We start from the raw sequence: 18,678 nt of genomic DNA on the forward strand, positions 1-18,678 counted from the left end.
TTCCAACATATGTCATATGCTGCCAGGCTAAAAAAACTCCAGCTCTATTCAGTAGCATACCGCCTGCTCAGAGGTGATCTGTGCCTGACATACAAGGCCATGTCCAACCAGGAATTGATGGACATGCTCCACCTCAAAAAATCAAAATCCATAAGAACCACGAGAGCCAAAGATTTAAACCTCAGTACAAACATGAATAGAACATGCTGGAGGGACAGATTCAAAACTCATAGGCTTCCCATACTCTGGAACAAAATACCAGTCCATGTTAGGCAGAGCCCCTCACTGACTCTCTTCAAGAGGAATCTTGACAAGTGGATGGGAGATCGTAGGTTTACCCCGGGGGTCACCCCTGTATCACTACTTAACAGAGGCACAGTAAACTAATTTTAGTAAGTAAGTGGGTCTTCAATGTCTCACTACTAGACAAAGGCACAGTATTCTAAATTTATTCTATGCACCTTAGTACCACTACATGGGGTGGTGAAAGCCACATCTCTAGGGCTAGGCTTGCAAATGCCTCAGGGCAGATAGCCTAGTACTAAACTATGAAACTATGAAACTATAACCACCTAGATTAAAATATTTATATTAAAGCATCCATTTTTAAAATTATCAACAGCTGGAAAATTAACACCTCCAAAAACACATGGTCTGCTATGATGAGACAAAACTATTTTAGATTTAATAGGAAACTAAATGACTTTTAATAATTGTTTATCTTATTAATGGGATGTTTATCTGGAAAAAGTGACAGGACTTCAATTAAATACAAAACCTTAGGTAAAATAATCATCTTTATTAACTGGAGTCTATTTTCAAGGGAAATAAATGTGTTCCCTTTAGAAATAAGAATATCTAATGTATTTGTGATATTATCGTAACTGACAGATATTATTTCATCTATGGACTTCAATAAAGTGATACCTAAGTACTCAAATGAAGAGGCTTGTTTGCTAATGATATGATTGTTATGTATCTGAATTTTTTTCATTTTATTTAGTACTATGAATTTAGATTTAGATTGACTGATGTGAAGACCAGAAATAGATTGGAATAACTTCATTGTGGATTCTAGTTCTAAAAGAGTTTACCTTAAATTAGGAAGAGTAAATAATACATCATCTGCAAACAGCATAATTTTAGAAAACTAATGATCAAAAGTATCTACACCAGTAATTTTTGAATTTGTTCAAATTAAAATAGCAAAAAAATGTCGATGGCTAAGGCAAATAGAATTGGAGATAATGGACAATCCTGTTTAGTATCTTTAGTCAAATTAATGTATTTAGAAGTAAAGGGGCCCGTTTTAACATGCACAGTATTATTGTTATAAATATTCTTTAAAAGTGAAATAAAACATGTAGGAAAATCAAATAATTCTAGAATTCGAAATAAACAGTTCCAATGCAAACAATCACAGGCGTTTTCAATGTTCAGACTAATTAAGAGAGCCTCTTCATCTTTTCTATTTACAAAGTCTGTAAGGGTTAGTATAAGTCTATTATCATCATGAGTTTGCCTTTGATGAATAAAATCTGACCAAAATTGATTATATGGGCTATAGGTTCTTTTATTCTATTGGTAACAATAGACAGGAAGATCTTATAACCATTACTTAAAAGTAAAATAGGTCTATAGGAGGAGCAAAATTGAAGATATTTGTTTTCCTTTAATACAGGAGCAATTAATGAATATTTCAATGAAGGAGGGATCTTTTCTTGAGATTAGACTTCAATTAAAGTTTTATGAAAAAAAGGAAATATAGAAAGAATTTAATATCAAGTGTTAAGACACTGACTATTTTTAAGTTAGGTGCAGCATGTAAAAGGCAATGTTTTGTTACTGAGAATTCTGCATTTTGTAGTTTATATCATATTTATCAAGCAAATACAAAACTTGGTAATTAAATTTTTATTCGCATGTATTATAATGCAAAGTGCACGTTATGATAAATGATTGGTGTTTAATAATGAGGGGTTCACATGTTATAAATTAACAGTTTGCCATTGTAGAGTATCCACTGACGGAATGGCAGAGGTACTGGATGTTTTATTTTTGAAGTAAAGGCTTTATTTACCCACTTTTTCTCGTTCCCATGGTTTGTTCTTGTTTTGTTTTTGCACTTATTTGTTTGGTATATTTCTAATTATTCTATAAAATCCAGAATTACCAACACACAGAAATAATAGTATCATTTCATTCAGGTTAATTTCACTTCCATTTAATTATGTCAATATAACTATTCAGCCATCATTCTGTTAAATAGAAAGAATGTTGCTTAGTATCAGCATTAAAGCAGATAGCTGAGAATGTGAGGGAAGGAAGGAGTGATGTATAAATTAAACAATAAACTTGAGTAGTGCAAAAACAACCGATTATAATTATACTGACTGATTATCATTAAATAGGAAACCATGTTTAAGTATATATTCTTTAATTATATTGACTGATTACCATTAAATAGGAAACCGTGTTAAGTATATATTCTTTAACTTAAATACAAATGAGATTAGTTATGATTGATATAATTAAATTTCACGATCAGAAATGAGAAATCCTTACAACCAATTATACAGCCGTAAAATTAAAGAATAAAGTAATGAGCTAATACAAATAAATAAGGCAAATAAACAATTCATGCCCCTTTTTCCTCCCCACATCACTCATTTCCCTTTCTAAAAGATGCATACAGATACCATGAAAACTAATACAACTTTATGCATTGTGAATGAAGGCAATAAATATTTTCACATAAATAGTTTAAAAAGTAATTTTATAAAATGATCACATCTTAAATAATAATTGCTTTGCTTCAACCCCTAGTATTCATTTATAGAAGAACCAATCCTTCGTGCAACAATAGTTCATGTATAAACTCATCAGCAGAACATGTGCAGCAATCATTCATAGCAGAAAAAACAAGAAATCAATAAACAAAGTCAAGGATAAAACAATACCTGAATACACTCACTTAAATTAATGTACACAGTGAAATTAATTAATTTAAAGTTACTTGAAACTGCTAACCTTGAGCAAGTCAGTCAAACAGGATGATAAAAGCAAAACGTCAGGATGAGCTATAGAGGGGATTCATGCAACAGAAGCGTGAATGGCTTCCAATGGAATATGTGGATGCAAAGTAAAAAGCTTCATGGAACCTTCAACAATTAAACAACTTGACCATTCGCAGCAGGCTTAAGAAATGTGTCTTGTGGTAAGTGTGAGATGTAAATTGATATGGTAATATGAAAAAGCAAGCATTTAGTCAGGTTAAATGGCATCAAATCAAAACTAGTCTCTCAAGATGTTCAAACAGGCAGGTCTGTCAGACAAACAATTCCCCCTACAGTTGTACTCACAAAAAACAATATAGTATAGCTACTAGATCATATCCAATCTTCACCATAAATAAAAACAGGAAGTGTATTATACAGATTTCTATTGTATAAAATAAGGACCTCAAGAAATTAAAATTAGACTGCAGTGCCTACAAATCTATATATCTGTTTTTAAACTTTTAAAATTATTTAAACTGTTTTTATACTTAATCTTTATATGCTTGATGAAACTTTTTAATTAAAGCTTTTACATTGCGAAATAAATACTGGATTTATTCCTTGCACCAGTTCTTTGTGCTGAAATGGGTCCAGTGAATTTTATTTACCATTTACAAATCTATATACAAGTTATGAGATATTCAAGTAAATAGGGGATATAATTCCCCCTTATAACATTCACTATCAAACTATAAAAAAAGATATGTGAAGAATGAAGTTACCTGTGTGAAAGATATAATATATGGTTAACATAAAGAAACTAACATTCATCTTGATTTCAGGAGAGGTGTAGGAGAGCAAATTCTCTAACAAGGTACGTTTAAGTGATTTTATATATATATATATATATATATATATATATATATATATATATATATATACACACACACACACACACACACACACACACACACACACACACACACACGTTTTCTTGATTTTAACTGTTTTCCTTATTAGATATTAAGAACTTGTTAGACATTACTATCAAGGACAAAAAAGACAGTTGTTGGTGTTTTGTCTTTCGGCTTTTTCCCGGTACGGGGTCGCCACAGCGGAACTCCGGTCCACTAATGATTGGAAATAGATTTTTTTACGAAACACCAAGGTGCCAGCTCGACGCCCAACCTTCAACAAAGGTACACCCATTTACGCACGCATGTCTTTCGAACGCTACCCAACCGCGGGGAGGACATACAGACTCCACACAGCAGGCAGTCCCAAGCCAAGCCGAGAATCGAACGGGAGAACCTCTTGCTGTGAGGTAACAATGCTACCGCTGCGGCATTGAGTAATGCATTAAAAACAGAAGAGAGTGCTGATGGAAAATTCTGTAATTTTGTTAGCACTGGTAGAACTGTAATCATTTTTTTCTTCTTCTTCATACTAGTCCATATATTTTTATCTGAGGTCCATTTCAGAGGCGGGATGGCAAATCCATGTCTTCAGTCATACAAATAAAATTATTTTTGACAAATATAGAAGCTGCCTCTAAATTATTTAAAGATTTTTACTCCATTTGATTGATGAATTTTTAATTTTGCTGGAAAAATTATCTGTAATTTAAAATCATTCTGTTTAAGAGTTTTCACAAGCAGCCAGCAACTTTTCTTCAAATCCATTTTTTAGTTCAGTAGTCATTATCAAATCTGATTGAATTCTGTTTGTATTTCAAAGGGGCTTTCCTTCAAGCAGTTTTGAGTACTAATTTTTTATCAACATATGATAAAAATGTTATAACAATAGATCTCGTTGGAGCAGAAGGTGAAGTAGGAATAGGTTTACCTATGGTTCTGTGGGCTATTTCAATACCATAGGAAAGACTCTCATGTAGATTTAATATTTCTGGGATCCAAGTATTTAAGAAAGAAATTAAATCCTCACCTTCAGTTTTTTCTGGAAGACCAAAAACCTGTAAGCTAGATCTCCTTTCTCTATTTTCCAAGTCATCTATTTTGTTTAGAAGCCATATATTTTGTTTTAGTAAAAAAATCAGTTGAAATTCTTCTTTTTTAGCCTCCAATCTATGTCATTCAGGGCATTCTCCATGTCAGATATTTTTGTTTGTTGTAACAGTTCTTTAAAAACATCAGTTTGTTGAAGACAGTTCTCTCTAAGAGTTTCTAAATTTATACAGAAGCCATCCATTTTCATGGATAATTCTTGAAGAGTAGAAATCACTAGTTGTACATCTTTCTTCAGAGAAATGTCAGTATGAGAATGCTTAGAACTGCTCATCTTGATTTAGTAGTTCAGTCTTTCAATAAAACTGACAGGAACATGCCTATTAAACCTGGTTGACTTATTTGAGACAGTCACCAAGGCCATAGACGAGGGAAAGGTGGTTCACACAGCCTACCTTGACCTCGCCAAGGCGTTCAACACCATTCCTCACTCAGGTATTATAGAAACACTCACCAGCCTGAACATAAACCCCTATGTCACAAGATGGGTTGCCAACTGGCTTACAGACAGAACTCATGCGGTAAGAATAGCAGGCTCCAGGTCAGACTCTAAACTAGTCACAAGTGGTGTCCCGCAAGGCTCGGTCCTGGGACCCCTACTGTTCGGCATTTAATTCTCAGAAGTACAGGTAAATACAGGAGGACTATGGCTAACCAAGTTCGCCAATGACTGCAAACTGGGAGGCATAACTGACTCTCCGGCTGACACGGACATACTCTAAAAAGGCCTTACTGAGACGGACACCTGGTGTCAAAGTCATGGCCTCAAGCTAAAATGACAAAAAATGCATAGTCATCCCATTTGGGAAAAACAGAATACCCACGAATTACCACATAGGTGGCAGCCCCCTTAATACAGAAGAGGTAATAAGAGATCTGGGGACACAGGTAGATAGTAATCTCTCCTTTGACAATCATATTGCCAAAGTAGTTAGGAAGTCCTTCTACGTGGCCCATCTAATTACTAAAGGGTTCACATCTAGAAATAAAGAGGTTATAGTGCCCCTCTACTCGTCACCATCAGACCCATCATAGAGTACAATGCCCCATTTGGGATGTACCTCACAAAACACTTCCAACAGCTGGAAAGACCACAAAAGTACCTCACCAAAATGATTACTGGCCTCAAACATATGTCCTATGCAGACAGACTGAAAAAACTCTGGCTGTACTCAGTGGCATATTGCTTACTCAGAGGTGATCTTTGCCTGACTTACAAAGCCATGTCCAACTCAGAATTGAAGGACATGCTCCTCCTAAAGAAATCCACGCACTCTAGTGAGCTAAACCTATCCACAACAATAAATAGAACATGCTGGAGGGATAGAGTCCTGTCACAGAGACTCCCTATGCTTTGGAACAAAATTCCTATCTACATTAGGCAGAGCCCCTCACTAACACTCTTCAAGAGAAACCTCGATGAGTGGATGGGTAACAGAAAATACACCCCTGGGATCACTTCATTGGCTCTGCTTGACAGAGGCTCAGTTAATAAATCAATGGGGTGGCGAAAGCCGACACACTCTGGCTAGGCTTATAAATGCCCTCGGGCAGATAGCCTAGTACCTACTTATGAACATTTTTCTATAATTCCATTCAAATTAATATCTGAAGGATCAAAACTATTTTTAGTAACACTGTAGTTTTTTTTTTTTTTTTTAAAGTTATTTTTCTATTTAAGTCTTATTCTACAGAGCTCTAAAAAGTTGATGTCTTCGCTTAGCCATCTTGGTTCTGCCTGTCAGACAGATGCAGCTTTTGACCCTGGGCTCCATATGGACAGTCTTCAACATGAAAGCTGGAAAACTGACCTTGATAATATTAGTTTACTAAATTTGATCTTAGTCAAAAGCCAAAAAGGCATTGACAAGACTGGTGTTGAGATGACCCTATAAGGTGACCCACAACAATAGGCCCAAAAGGACTCCTGGCACTGACAGCATCATAGTCAAGGCCAACACTGATGTCAAAGCAAGAGGAGTTGACCTCAAGGGTTGTGGTCCCAACACTGACATCACAGTCAAATTGACACATTTATTAATAACAACATCAGCATCCGATGGTTCAAGCCCAGCTTCATCATGACCATCATTTGAAAAAGGGCCAGTGAAGGGCAATGTAATGTTTTGGCTGGAAAAGAAGGCTCAGAAGTGTCTCTGTCACCAGAGGTGGAAGGGAGAAAAGACATACTTTTATGTACATTACTAAATGCCACTATAACATTTTTTAGTTAATCTCTACAGTATGAGAGCACTAACATTTAAAAAAAATTGCTGATGATGGCCTTACAGAATAAAATCTGCATATCTCAGAATATGAGAAAAAAGAAACAATAGGAGTTCTAAGGCTTGTGAGACAACACTTTAATGGTACTTTAGAAACACCAATGGGAGAATATAGGGATGTCAATTTTTATTCAGTTCTTCTCTTCTTTGGACTGAGGACCTGGAGAGGAATCACTCTACTTGTTATACTTGTACTTTTTCTTCTTGTCTTTATCCTTATGTTTAGGGGAAATATCAGTAATAAGTACACGCTTGGCCCTTAAGGTCAGGGAAGCTGAGCCCAAAGCAATGCTGGAAGCATACTATTTCTCAGGAGTGAATGTAGTTCCTTGTTTCATCCTAAACAACTCTTAATTTGTTTTTTCTACCCATACTGCCGTGGGAGTAAACAATTTACAAATATTACAAGCAAAGGAAAAATGTCCTTCACCTATGTAGTACACACAAAGTGAGTGTTTGCTTTGATAAAAAACTCTGTGCCACATTTACATTTTTAAATGCTTTACTCTCCATAGTTAAAGTGAAAGTGACCAAGACAGCAACAAATGCCAAGCAAATGTAAAACCCAATATTGAAAAGATGGGAAAAAACAAAGTACAACTGCAAGGACAAGAAATAATGCCAAGGGAAAGTTAAGAATTGAAAAACTCTCCAGAAAAAGGAATGACATCGTTAACCAGGATGCAAATGAGTAAATATAATCTAATAACAACAAACTGTTTGTTTTTTTCCCTTGCAAATGAATATTTTTGTGAAAGTAGTCTGGAGCTCTTTTTAATACAGCAACTTAATATGCAGCAAAAAAGATCTAATAAGGAAGCTGCTCTGCAGGACATTATGGGTTAAAAGGGCAGGGGCTACCAGCTCCCTTGGAAATTTTCAGATGCTGAGCTGCCTAACGCCCGCCAGCCTTAATCGTATGTCTGACAAGGACGGACCTCCTCATACTAGATCTATTTGTTGTGTTCAAAAATGGAAGAAATTTGCTCCTAAGATGAATTCCTTGAGTCCCTTTCTCAAAAACATAAACACTACTAGAGACCCAGTCATAATACTGTACATTGGTTTTACTTATGAACATGTTTTATTGCACATAATATCTATAGCCTATGAGGAATGGTCTACTTTTTAAAGCAATGAAAATTGTTTCTGAAAATTAAAAAAAATTCCAGATCAGTGTGTGATATGGAAATTAATCTGTGCAATTTGTGGCCGGTATATACATGCACGTACTATAATTATTTACACTTGTTTATTTTTGACTTTTCAAACTAGATACAATTTGGGAATGTTAACCTACCGTATGATTCAAAAAGATTCTCACCACTCGTGTGAGAAAATAAGATTCAGAGACAGTTATGGCTGCAGTGAGAAAGACCTCATTACTGGCTCATCAGCACAGGTTTGAATCACCCTTTTCAAACACTAGTGTTGTCAGATGTGATGGTGGTAGTATTTTTCCTGGCCTGGCAGCCCATGAATCACATTGGCAAAGGCACCCCCTGCGCACACGCACACACACACACACACACACACACACACACACACACACACACACACACACACACACACACACACACACACAAATGCACACATTCACACATACATCCACTGATTGACAAGCAAGCCCCCATGTTCAATCACAGTTATGGAAATACCCATTCAGATGTGTGCATGCTCCTACACACACACACTGCTGAATCCCTACCTAAACCCCCTAATGAGAACACCCAGGGTGCACGCAGGTGCACACACACACACACACACACACACACACACACACACACACACACACACACACACACAGACACACGCATGTGCACACAACCAGCTTCATTCATGCTCTTACAGACATGCACGCTCATGTCCACAAACCTGCACACACACATTAATACCCCTCCGCCCCCACTTCTACTCTAAATTTACCTGCAGTTTGACTGCTTCCATAGGAATGAATGGGTGATCGCCATTTTCTGATGTTGTCACTTCTTCCGCCAACAGTCTAGTTTTAGAAGAGAGTTTCTATTAGTTGCTCAGCAGCATAAACTGAAAGTCACTAACACTTCCATGGGACAGCACATGGGTAATTATCATTAGTTGCTCCTCCAAACTGCTGCATTAGCATGCCGCTCAATTAGTGGGACCCCTCCACTCTGAAGCCTTTGATGGCAGGAAACCTCAGTATTAAGGCAGCCTAAAATCACAAAGGCTTACTGCGATTGGGAAAATTGTTGTATAATGGCTTCCCACTCATGGCAAGCCTTTCTGAATCCCAGGGTTAATTATTATTTCTGTCAAATTTCAATATATAATGTCTTGTTGAAAACAATGTATGGGGAATTATGACTTTAGACTTCGAGTTGACGAGTTCTGACTTGATTGCTGTGCTCTTTTATGCTTGTACCATTTACTCAGCAAATTTTGTTTTTGACTGAGTGTGATATAATAAAAATGCAAATAAACTTTACTATAAAATGTTTTAAGTATAAAAGGAGATAGTAATCCAAGCTGCATAACAAAAAAGGCTCACCAATTTTTACTATGTGAAAAGACTACAGTGCAGAATTTGGGGTAATTCAGTCTGGAAGTAATAATGGCTGGAAGACATGACACAGACATATAAGGTGTAAACAAGCATGGTGGAAAAAGCTGAATTAATAAAGAAGGAAAAAGAGTTGTGTGCAAGTCTTAAATTAATGGGGAATACAACAAAAGATCAAAGTAAGCACTTGTTTAGAGGGTGTTGAAAAATGTACCAGTGACCGATTATGTGCTAAACTATGACACAGTGAGACCAATTAAAACGGCCATGGACATATGGATTAGGACTACAACAGTGAATATAGCCAGACTCCTAGGAAATGGAACGGGAGTGTACAGCAGTAAGTCTGCTAGCTGCACAAATGGGAAGATATTAAAAAAAATTACAAGAGTAATAAAACAAAGTAGAACTGATTTAAGTGAATACATCAGTCTGCTTTGTAATATGCTACTTACCACTGTCCTTCCCTTTCACAAATGCTTCCCACTCTCTAAACCAGTGCATGCTGATGCAAAATATAACTGCAGGAGAATCTTCTTCTTGGAATGCTTTATTTAACTGTAGAAGATAAATGAATTGCATTAACACAGTGCAGGTAAAATCAATGTAATTTTTGAAATATACAGTACTGCAGTTCATTATAAATTTTGTCAACCTCTATATTCCTCCACATTTTCATATGGATCCTATCCCCCAGCACTATCCAAAGTTTCTCAACATGCATGACTCTTCTTTCAGCACTACACCAAGTTTGTCAACCTATCGCAATTACATGTGACTACCCCATTTTTGATACTGAACCAAAGTGAGGTGGCTACACCTCCTCATATTATGAGTTTCTGCAGAGAGGTGCATACATGTCTGTTTTAGAGTGCCACAGTCACTTTAGCAGAACATTTAACCCTTCAGTGTGATTATCCTTCTCCCAATTTCAAACTGCTCAGTAAGTATAGCCGCTCTTCAAGTGCTCTATCTCTTAGGTAAAAGGTAAACTGGTGACACACAAAAGATCTCATGACACCTGCTGATGAAGGGCAGAGTTACATTTTATTATTGTAATAACTAAATATAAACTGCCACAGCATAAAAAAAAATACAAAATAGGATATAGCTAGGGTCATACCTGAAAAGGGTCAGAGAACCATTGCACTTACCCGGTTAACAAACATAAAAATTAATAAATGACAACAAAATAAAAATACATCCATTTCACATTTCATCAATTCATCACTTTCAGACCTGCTGTAAAATATGCAACTTATTTAATGAACAAAAGAAATATAGAAATTATATTACATAAATAAAAAAAACTTACTCCTTGAATTTTTATTTCATATACAGTTATTCAAATGAAATACTACTTCTAACATGTGCCTATTTTTATTCGGTTTTATACAATGACAGATGTTTCTAAAATGTGTTACTATATACCTTTTACTTTCTTACCCACAGATCTTACCCTTGTCCATAGAATCATGCCTTATATTGTAACCATACAACTTATAGAATTCTCACCATTGTAGTGCTTGGCTCTGTGGAGCAAAAGATGGAGTCCTGGCTCCAACTCAGATAACCGAGGTTACTGTCTCTAGCATTGGAGGAACCAGACAGGGAGGGGGAGGAGTGAAGAGGTGTGTGACCCACTCTCGTCCCCTACAGGATGGAAAAGGATGTATGCATACAGGAAAACACTGAATGGTGTGATTCCCCTGGTGGAATCATAGGAAACCACCACTTTTGCTTCAGAGGGAGGAGCATTGCTTCCTGAGAGGACATGCCACTTCTGGAAATGAGAGGATGCTCCTCACTAAAGCTTCTTACATGCCTTATCCCCAACTCTTTCAAGATATAAGAGACAAGATAGGGTGGAGTGAAAAAACCCACCCGGGATGGCTACATAATTGATGTCCCTTCAGTTAATTTCTGTTCCGATGATGGGGAACAATAAGCCAACTCGCAAGGAAGGGTATCAATGACCAATATAAAGCAGGGACAAGGAATAGGAAAAACAGTATTATCTCAGCATGTGTTAATTAATGGATGAAATAACAAGCACCAATAATCACAGTGCACATTTCACCAAATAAAAATTACAACAATTCCCCTTCCCTCACTGACAGGACATCCATATAGTAAATGTTTGTAGTGGAATGGCAGCAGTTTCAAGTCCAGTTTTTGGCAATCACTTTCAACACTTGTAGCAGTTTGTGTTGGTCAAGACAAAATATAAATATGCTTCTTGTCTAAGTAATGCCATACATAAGTGATCTGGCAAACCTATGAACTGCAGTTTGTGTTTCATGTGTGAGTGACGGACTGACGGTGTATGTGTATGTGTGTGCCCTGCAACTGAATGGCATCCAATCTAAAATTAGTTCCTCTGTCTTGTACCCAATCAGTGCCAGACAGTTTCTGGCTTCCCTGTGACCCTGAACTGAATAAAGTGGGTATCATAGAATGAAAGAATGAATAAATTAATTTTTAAAACCATTTTTTCACAAGTAATTCCTTTCCTCTAACTTTTCAACTTACCTAACTCTTTCTTTATAACCAAATCAATAATATCCTACTTCCTCATTTTAAGTATTGTCCTATGAATGCATTCAAGCAATTTTAACATTAACTGTACTTGCATCATTTCTTGCCTTCTTATCATCATATGTCCCATTTCTATGCTTCATAACTCTACAGTTACTTCCTAACCCTACTGGTTATGCACCTCTCCTGTTCCATCATTAAATCATACTGCTTCTAATAAAAATGTATCCCACATTTAAGAAGTGTGCTGGGAATCCTGCCCCTTCTGGCAAATATAAACTACCAGTTTCATCATCCTAAAGGATTTTTAAGCAGATGCTACAAAACATGGTTTCTGATAATATAGAAATCAGAAAAAACATACAGAGAAGGAGATAAGACAAACATGACTATGTTTGCCAGTCTTCTCTTGGAATGACAATGCTTCATGCATTCCTACTGCTTCCATCCACCTCAGTCATTTTATTTTCCTCTCACTGCTAAATCTTACTGGGTCATGCACATTACAGTAAACATGTATCACCATTTTTAGAACCTTTTCATTTCCACATACAAACATGCCCTTCATGTTCCACTCTACTATTTATTATATTTTTTATACTTTCCTCACCGATACTATATTCAGTCACTTCTTGTGATTTTTCTCCAGGCATTCATCTGCTTAAGCACAGTTCAGTGAAATTATTTGCATACACCACAATTTCTACGTTTTTATCCTGTGACAGTTATCATCGGATACCTTAAGCTGTTAGTATATCTGGTTACTGGATCTAATGCTACCATGAACAACAAAGGGCAACCTGACCATTTTTCTGCCTTTAATCTCCTTCTTTTGTATCTACTGAGCAAAGAATATATCCTTCTTTAAGGAGAAACTCCCCCAAACAATACGCCACTTATACAGGAATACCACAATCATTTAATACTCCTACTACATACTCCCCTTTTGTGATAAAAGTATTCAATAGGAAAGTTTCCCAAATATAACAATTTACCTTCCATTCTCTGCTCATGTCTAGTACTTCTGCAAAGAAGCCACTGCAAAGGCAATGTTTATCATCTCTTCAAATGCCTCCTTAATTGTGTCCCACAGCATGTGGGTCAATATCTTGCAATCTTCATTTACTAAAGACAGCGGTGTTCATTTCTCATGTGTTTCTCTGGTCCTGTGAATGAATATAATGCATCCATTCAATACCCAATGTCTAAATCTTCTGCCAATGTTAGGGTCACAGTGGTAGCATGCTGAACAGAGCAGTCTAAAGTTTTCTATCCACAATTACATCTCCTGCTTATCCTGACAGATCCCCAGACAAGCTGACAGATACAATCTTTCCAGTGTATCCTAGGTCAGTCCTGAACCCTAGTACCAGTGCATACCAGTGGAAACTGCAGAGTACATCTGCAGCACTACCTGCCCAGGGAATATACCCAACAGGTGCTTCGAATAACCTGATTGACTACTCTAAATCTAGAAAAGTCATGATTTATTTTCAAGATCCTTTCAGATTGCGGAGCTCCTCAATGTACAACAGACAGTAATCTCAACAACCCTGTGAAGAAAAGTAATTTCCACAGACTTTATCCATAATCTCATCCTGTATGTCAATATTCAAAGTTCATGACCACAGTTGAGGAGGAACAAGAAACAAACTGACTTGCAAACTATGAGCTCTGTGCCATGATTCAGCTTTGTTTCACTTTCACATCTGTACAAGACGTGCAATACTGTCTCCACAGCAACAGTCAACTAATCAGTACCCCAAGCATATCTAGTTGTGCTTGCGGTGGTGGTTGGGGGATGCTTAAATTCCACCTCCTCTCTGATAGAGAAAACAATCCATACTCTTCTGGGGAAATAACATGACCTTTGATATGGAAGTGCTGACTTTCATGCTAACCACTCCAAGACATGCTAAATATGCCAGTCATAAAAGTCCAAGCGGATGCTGTCTGCAAACACAAAGAATAAAATGCTCATGTCCGTAAAAATGGATACTCTAACAAACCTCTGCTGCTCTTTCATATCTGCATAAACTTGAGATTTGGCATAATGGTTAAGGTGTTCAAGTCACAGACACAAGTTGCAGGTTTGATTCTCACCTCAGATGCAAAACTGGCTAGCTTAAAATGGCCTGCAAAGACAGAAAGTCTAGTATGAACCTATGAAATCAAGAACAAGAACTGAATGCCATCACTCCATCCAGAGTTAAAAACAGGTCTGCCAGAAACTCAGAGAAAGTACAGTTGTGTTAGGAATTTACCATAACTGAGGTTGTTCAAGTACATTTACTGTTCCAGTCATAACGTCTGAGTTTCCTGCTTGAAGGGTGCATGATGGCTGACCCTAATTCCCGAGCTCTACTCTTCCAGCTTTAGCCAACTCTCTCCTGCTTGGATGGCAGAACATCAATGGCAAAAGAAGAGTGTCACTGGATATGATCTTCAGAGCTTTCCTTCCCTGTACAGACCACAAGACTTGTGCAGAGACACCGGAGCAAAAGGAGACATGGGACAGTCATCCTCAGGGAACAGCGACCAAACTACAAAGCCCCAATCCACCTCTCTAGGTTCTAGGTGAGTCCAGAGGAAGAAAAGTGCTAGAAAGGGACAGACAGGGAAGGCAGGGGTTAAGGAAAATGGGGTATATAGCCTAACTCCAGTACCCCCCCCAAAACAGCAAAGGGTTAAGTGGGAAGACATTTGGACTGCCTCCCTACGGAAATGTCAGCACTTGTAATGTCGATTGCTAATGCTCCGAAAAAAAAAAAAAAAGAGACTAAAAATGTAGAAGAAGAAGAGCAAATCTCAAACATCACTATTTTCTTTTAAACTTCTTTTTTGTAGGGGGTTCAAGCCCCCATGCACCCCCTGATGTGAGGGACGAGCCACCCGAACTTATATATACTAACTCAGAGATCGCCATAATTCAGAAAAAGGGAATATTCCCAGAAATGGCCATCTCGAACTTGGTATAAGCAAGTCCGTTTTTTGGCTATTCTTTCTCTATATTTCAGGACTCACTGAAGCGGATCAATGTAATGTAAAAAGTTCTGTAAAAAGCCTTACTCTGGATGCAAAACCTAGGTTCTAGTGTTTGGAAAAAGTACAGATTAATGACAAAGAAGCTGCTAACAAAATTAATTGCAAGTTTATCCCCTCCATGAAGAAGGCCACGATGGCCACCTGTTGCTTCAGTGGAATGGGCCTTAACCTGACCAGTAACAGCTCCGTCATGAAATTAGTAGCAAAAACAGACACATTGGGCTAGCCAATGTAGATGTAGTCTGCTTGTTTACAGGGTTCCCCTCTCTGCCTTAAGCAAAGGAGGCAAACACTTGGTCTGACTTTCTTATGAAGCCAGTCCTATCCAAATAAAATCTCAGTTGCCTATGTACACCTAAATAATGTGGCATGGTCTGTTCTTTGTTCTGGAGATCTGGAAAAAAAGGACAGAAAAGTGAATGGCCTTTAGCTGCCTCCTGTAGACCAGAGTATGCAATTTGATTCCACCCACCTCCATTTGCCTATTGTGCGACTCTCAGCAAGTCATTTAGACAGTGCTCCCAGGCCCCTTCCACCATTGGGTCCAGTGAGCTTATCCTATTAGCAAATGTATAACATAAAAAGGTAGAATTAGTTTACAGTATGTGTATGTCCTTCTAAAAAAAATCGAAAATAGTTCTTTGCATATACATAACAGCCTGGAATTCTGAAATCCTTCTTGCAGCAGTCTTCCAAGATATTTGAGGGGTGTGGAACTAGCTGGTTCAAATGGTGGCAATGCAAGTTTTTCTAAGACACAGTAAAGGTTCCATGTTGGAGTAGTGTCTTTTTAGGTTGTCTGATGTGCAACACTAACCTCAGGAATTGCTTAACTGGCAGCTGGGAGCATAGAAGGGTATCTGTTGGCAGACACACTGAAACAGCTAATACATATACATTTTAAGAGATATATGACATTCTTGTTCTGTAAAGATCTGTTATATAATTGAGAACAAGGAAAGTACAGTTGTGTACCTACCATAAATGTAGATGTTCAAGTGTATTCACTGTTGCATTCATTACACTTGGGTTATCCTGCTGGCATGCTACCCGCAGTAGGCCTGAATTCCAAAGTCCTGGTCCGGCATTGGTTGCTGTCGCCTCTTCCCTGACGTCAGTGTGACAGGGGTATAAAAGATGCAGCCGACGCCATTTTCTTCAGTTTTTCTTGCCCCAGATGTCAGGTGCCCCCAAAAGGGTAGGCTGTCAAAATTATGACCACAAAAAAGCATGCACATACCCTTCATCTACAAGCAAATACACCACATAGGTTGTATAGAATAGATAGGTACAGATGAGTCCCAGCAAAGAAAAGGGGGGATGGAGGGAGGGTAACCTGGACTGCAACAGTGAATACACTCGAACATCTACATTTATGGTAGATACACAACTGTACTATGTTCATCATGTTTCACTGTTGCAGTCATTACACTTGGGTTGAATCCCAAAGCTGAGGTAGGGCGGCTGGGCCTAAAGAGAGTTTGGAGTGGCTATGAGGCCCTGCAGAACTGCAGTGGCAAAGCCTGCTCTGGATTTAGAGTAGAGAGGTAAATGGTAATGCTTTGTAAAAGTGTGCACTGAAGTCCATGTTGCAGCCTCCAAAATATCCTTGGTTGGTACTCCTCTGAGGAAGGCTGCTGAAGTGGCTGCTGCTCTGGTAGAGTGTGGCCTAATGCCCTTGGGCACTGATTTGCCATGTTGTGAATAGCAGAAACAAATGCAGTAGGCTATCCATTTTGAAATAGTCTGTTTTGAAATGGCTTTTCCTTGTGATCCTGCAGCATATGCCACTAAGAGTTGCTCAGTCTTTCTGAAGGCTTTAGTCTTTTCCAAGTAAAAGCGTAGCTGTCTGTATGTCCAAAGTATGCAGAAGTCTCTCTCCCTTATTTTGTGGGTTTGGATAAAAGGTAGGCAAATGTATGGTTTGGTTAAGAGCCACACTGGACACTACCTTAGGCATAAATGTCAGGTTTGTCCTTAGAGAAACCCTGTCCTGATGGAAAATAATAAAAGGTGGTTCCGTATTGTAATGAGCTGAAATGGCAGAGGCATGGATCTTAATTGATGAGAAGGATAGGCCTTTGTCCAGCATCTCAGTTAGGTATTGAAAAATCTGAGGAATATTTGGTTCAAGCGAGTCAATTCCCTGCACTTGGTTCCAAGCTCAGAATCTCTTCCATTTTTCTGCATAAGATTTTCTGGTGCTGGGCCTCCTGGCCACCAAAATAACATCCATAACTGCTATAGAGAGAGGTGTGTTCTGAATGATTACATTATCCGCCATGCAGCCAGATTTAGGGTTCTGAGTTGACTGTGCAGGATCTGATTGTTCTGTTGGGTCAGAAAATGAGGTATTAGAGGCAATGTTCAGGCTGGGCCTTGAGACAAGCTCTTTAGGATTGGGTACCAGTGCTGGTGTGGCCAGTCTGGGGCAATCAGTATCATTTTTGGCTTCTCTTGTCTGACCTTTAGGAGTACCTTGGAGAGGAGAGGCAGAGGAGGGAAGGCATATACTGTAAGGGCTTTCCAGCTGAATGAAAGGGCGTCCATTTTCCATGCTTGCTTGTGATAAGTCCGAGTGCAGAATCTCTGTAGCTGGCAGTTGTGAGGGGAAGTGAATAGATCTATGTCTGGGCATCCCCATTTCCCTGTTATCATGTTGAAGATTTGTGGGTCCAGTTTCCACTCGTGAGGATCCACAAGGTTTCTGCTTAGTTTGTCTGCCAAAGTATTTGTCTTTCCTGGCAGGTATTGTGCTTGCAGATGTACTTGATAAGTCAATGCTGTGTCCCACAAAGTCATGGCTTGCCTGCAGAGGGGGTAGGAATGTGTGCCCCCTTGCTTGTTTATGCACCACATGACTGTAGTATTGTCCGTCTTTATCTGTAGTTGTCCTGGATGAAGTAGGTCCTTGAAGGCTGTCAGGGCATTTTGTACAGCTAACATCTCTTTTTGATTGATATGAAGATGCATTTGGTTTGTGGGCCATGTGCCCTGAATACATTTTCCTGCCATGTGTGCCCCCCAGGCATAATCTGATGCATCTGTTGTTAGTGTTTGCCTGGCAGTGGGTAAGGTGAATGGCTGTCCCTAGTTGTGGTGACAGGCCTGTGCCCACCAAAGAAATTCCTGTTGCAGGCAGGGAATAAGAGTCATTACTGTTTCCAGGCTGTGGCAATGTTGAGTCCAAACACTTTTTAGATACCATTGTAGTTTCTCATATGCAGTTTTGCATATGGAATTAG

General features: G+C 38.3%; 1 protein-coding gene across 2 annotated transcripts in view; it reads right to left on the reverse strand.

Moving 5' to 3' along the window:
• USP33 (ubiquitin specific peptidase 33) overlaps window positions 1–18,678 on the reverse strand; it is a 1,637,494-nt gene that overhangs the window by 60,401 nt on the left and 1,558,415 nt on the right. For both annotated transcript variants that reach the window (XM_044085858.1, XM_044085859.1), the window contains exon 22: window positions 10,306–10,408. In XM_044085858.1, coding sequence (XP_043941793.1) covers window positions 10,306–10,408 — 103 coding nt within the window. The remainder of the gene's footprint in view (window positions 1–10,305; window positions 10,409–18,678) is intronic.

The sequence above is a fragment of the Protopterus annectens genome, chromosome 10.part0, assembly GCF_019279795.1.
Source record: "Protopterus annectens isolate FY-2018-M chromosome 10.part0, PAN1.0, whole genome shotgun sequence".
NCBI lineage: Eukaryota > Metazoa > Chordata > Ceratodontiformes > Protopteridae > Protopterus > Protopterus annectens.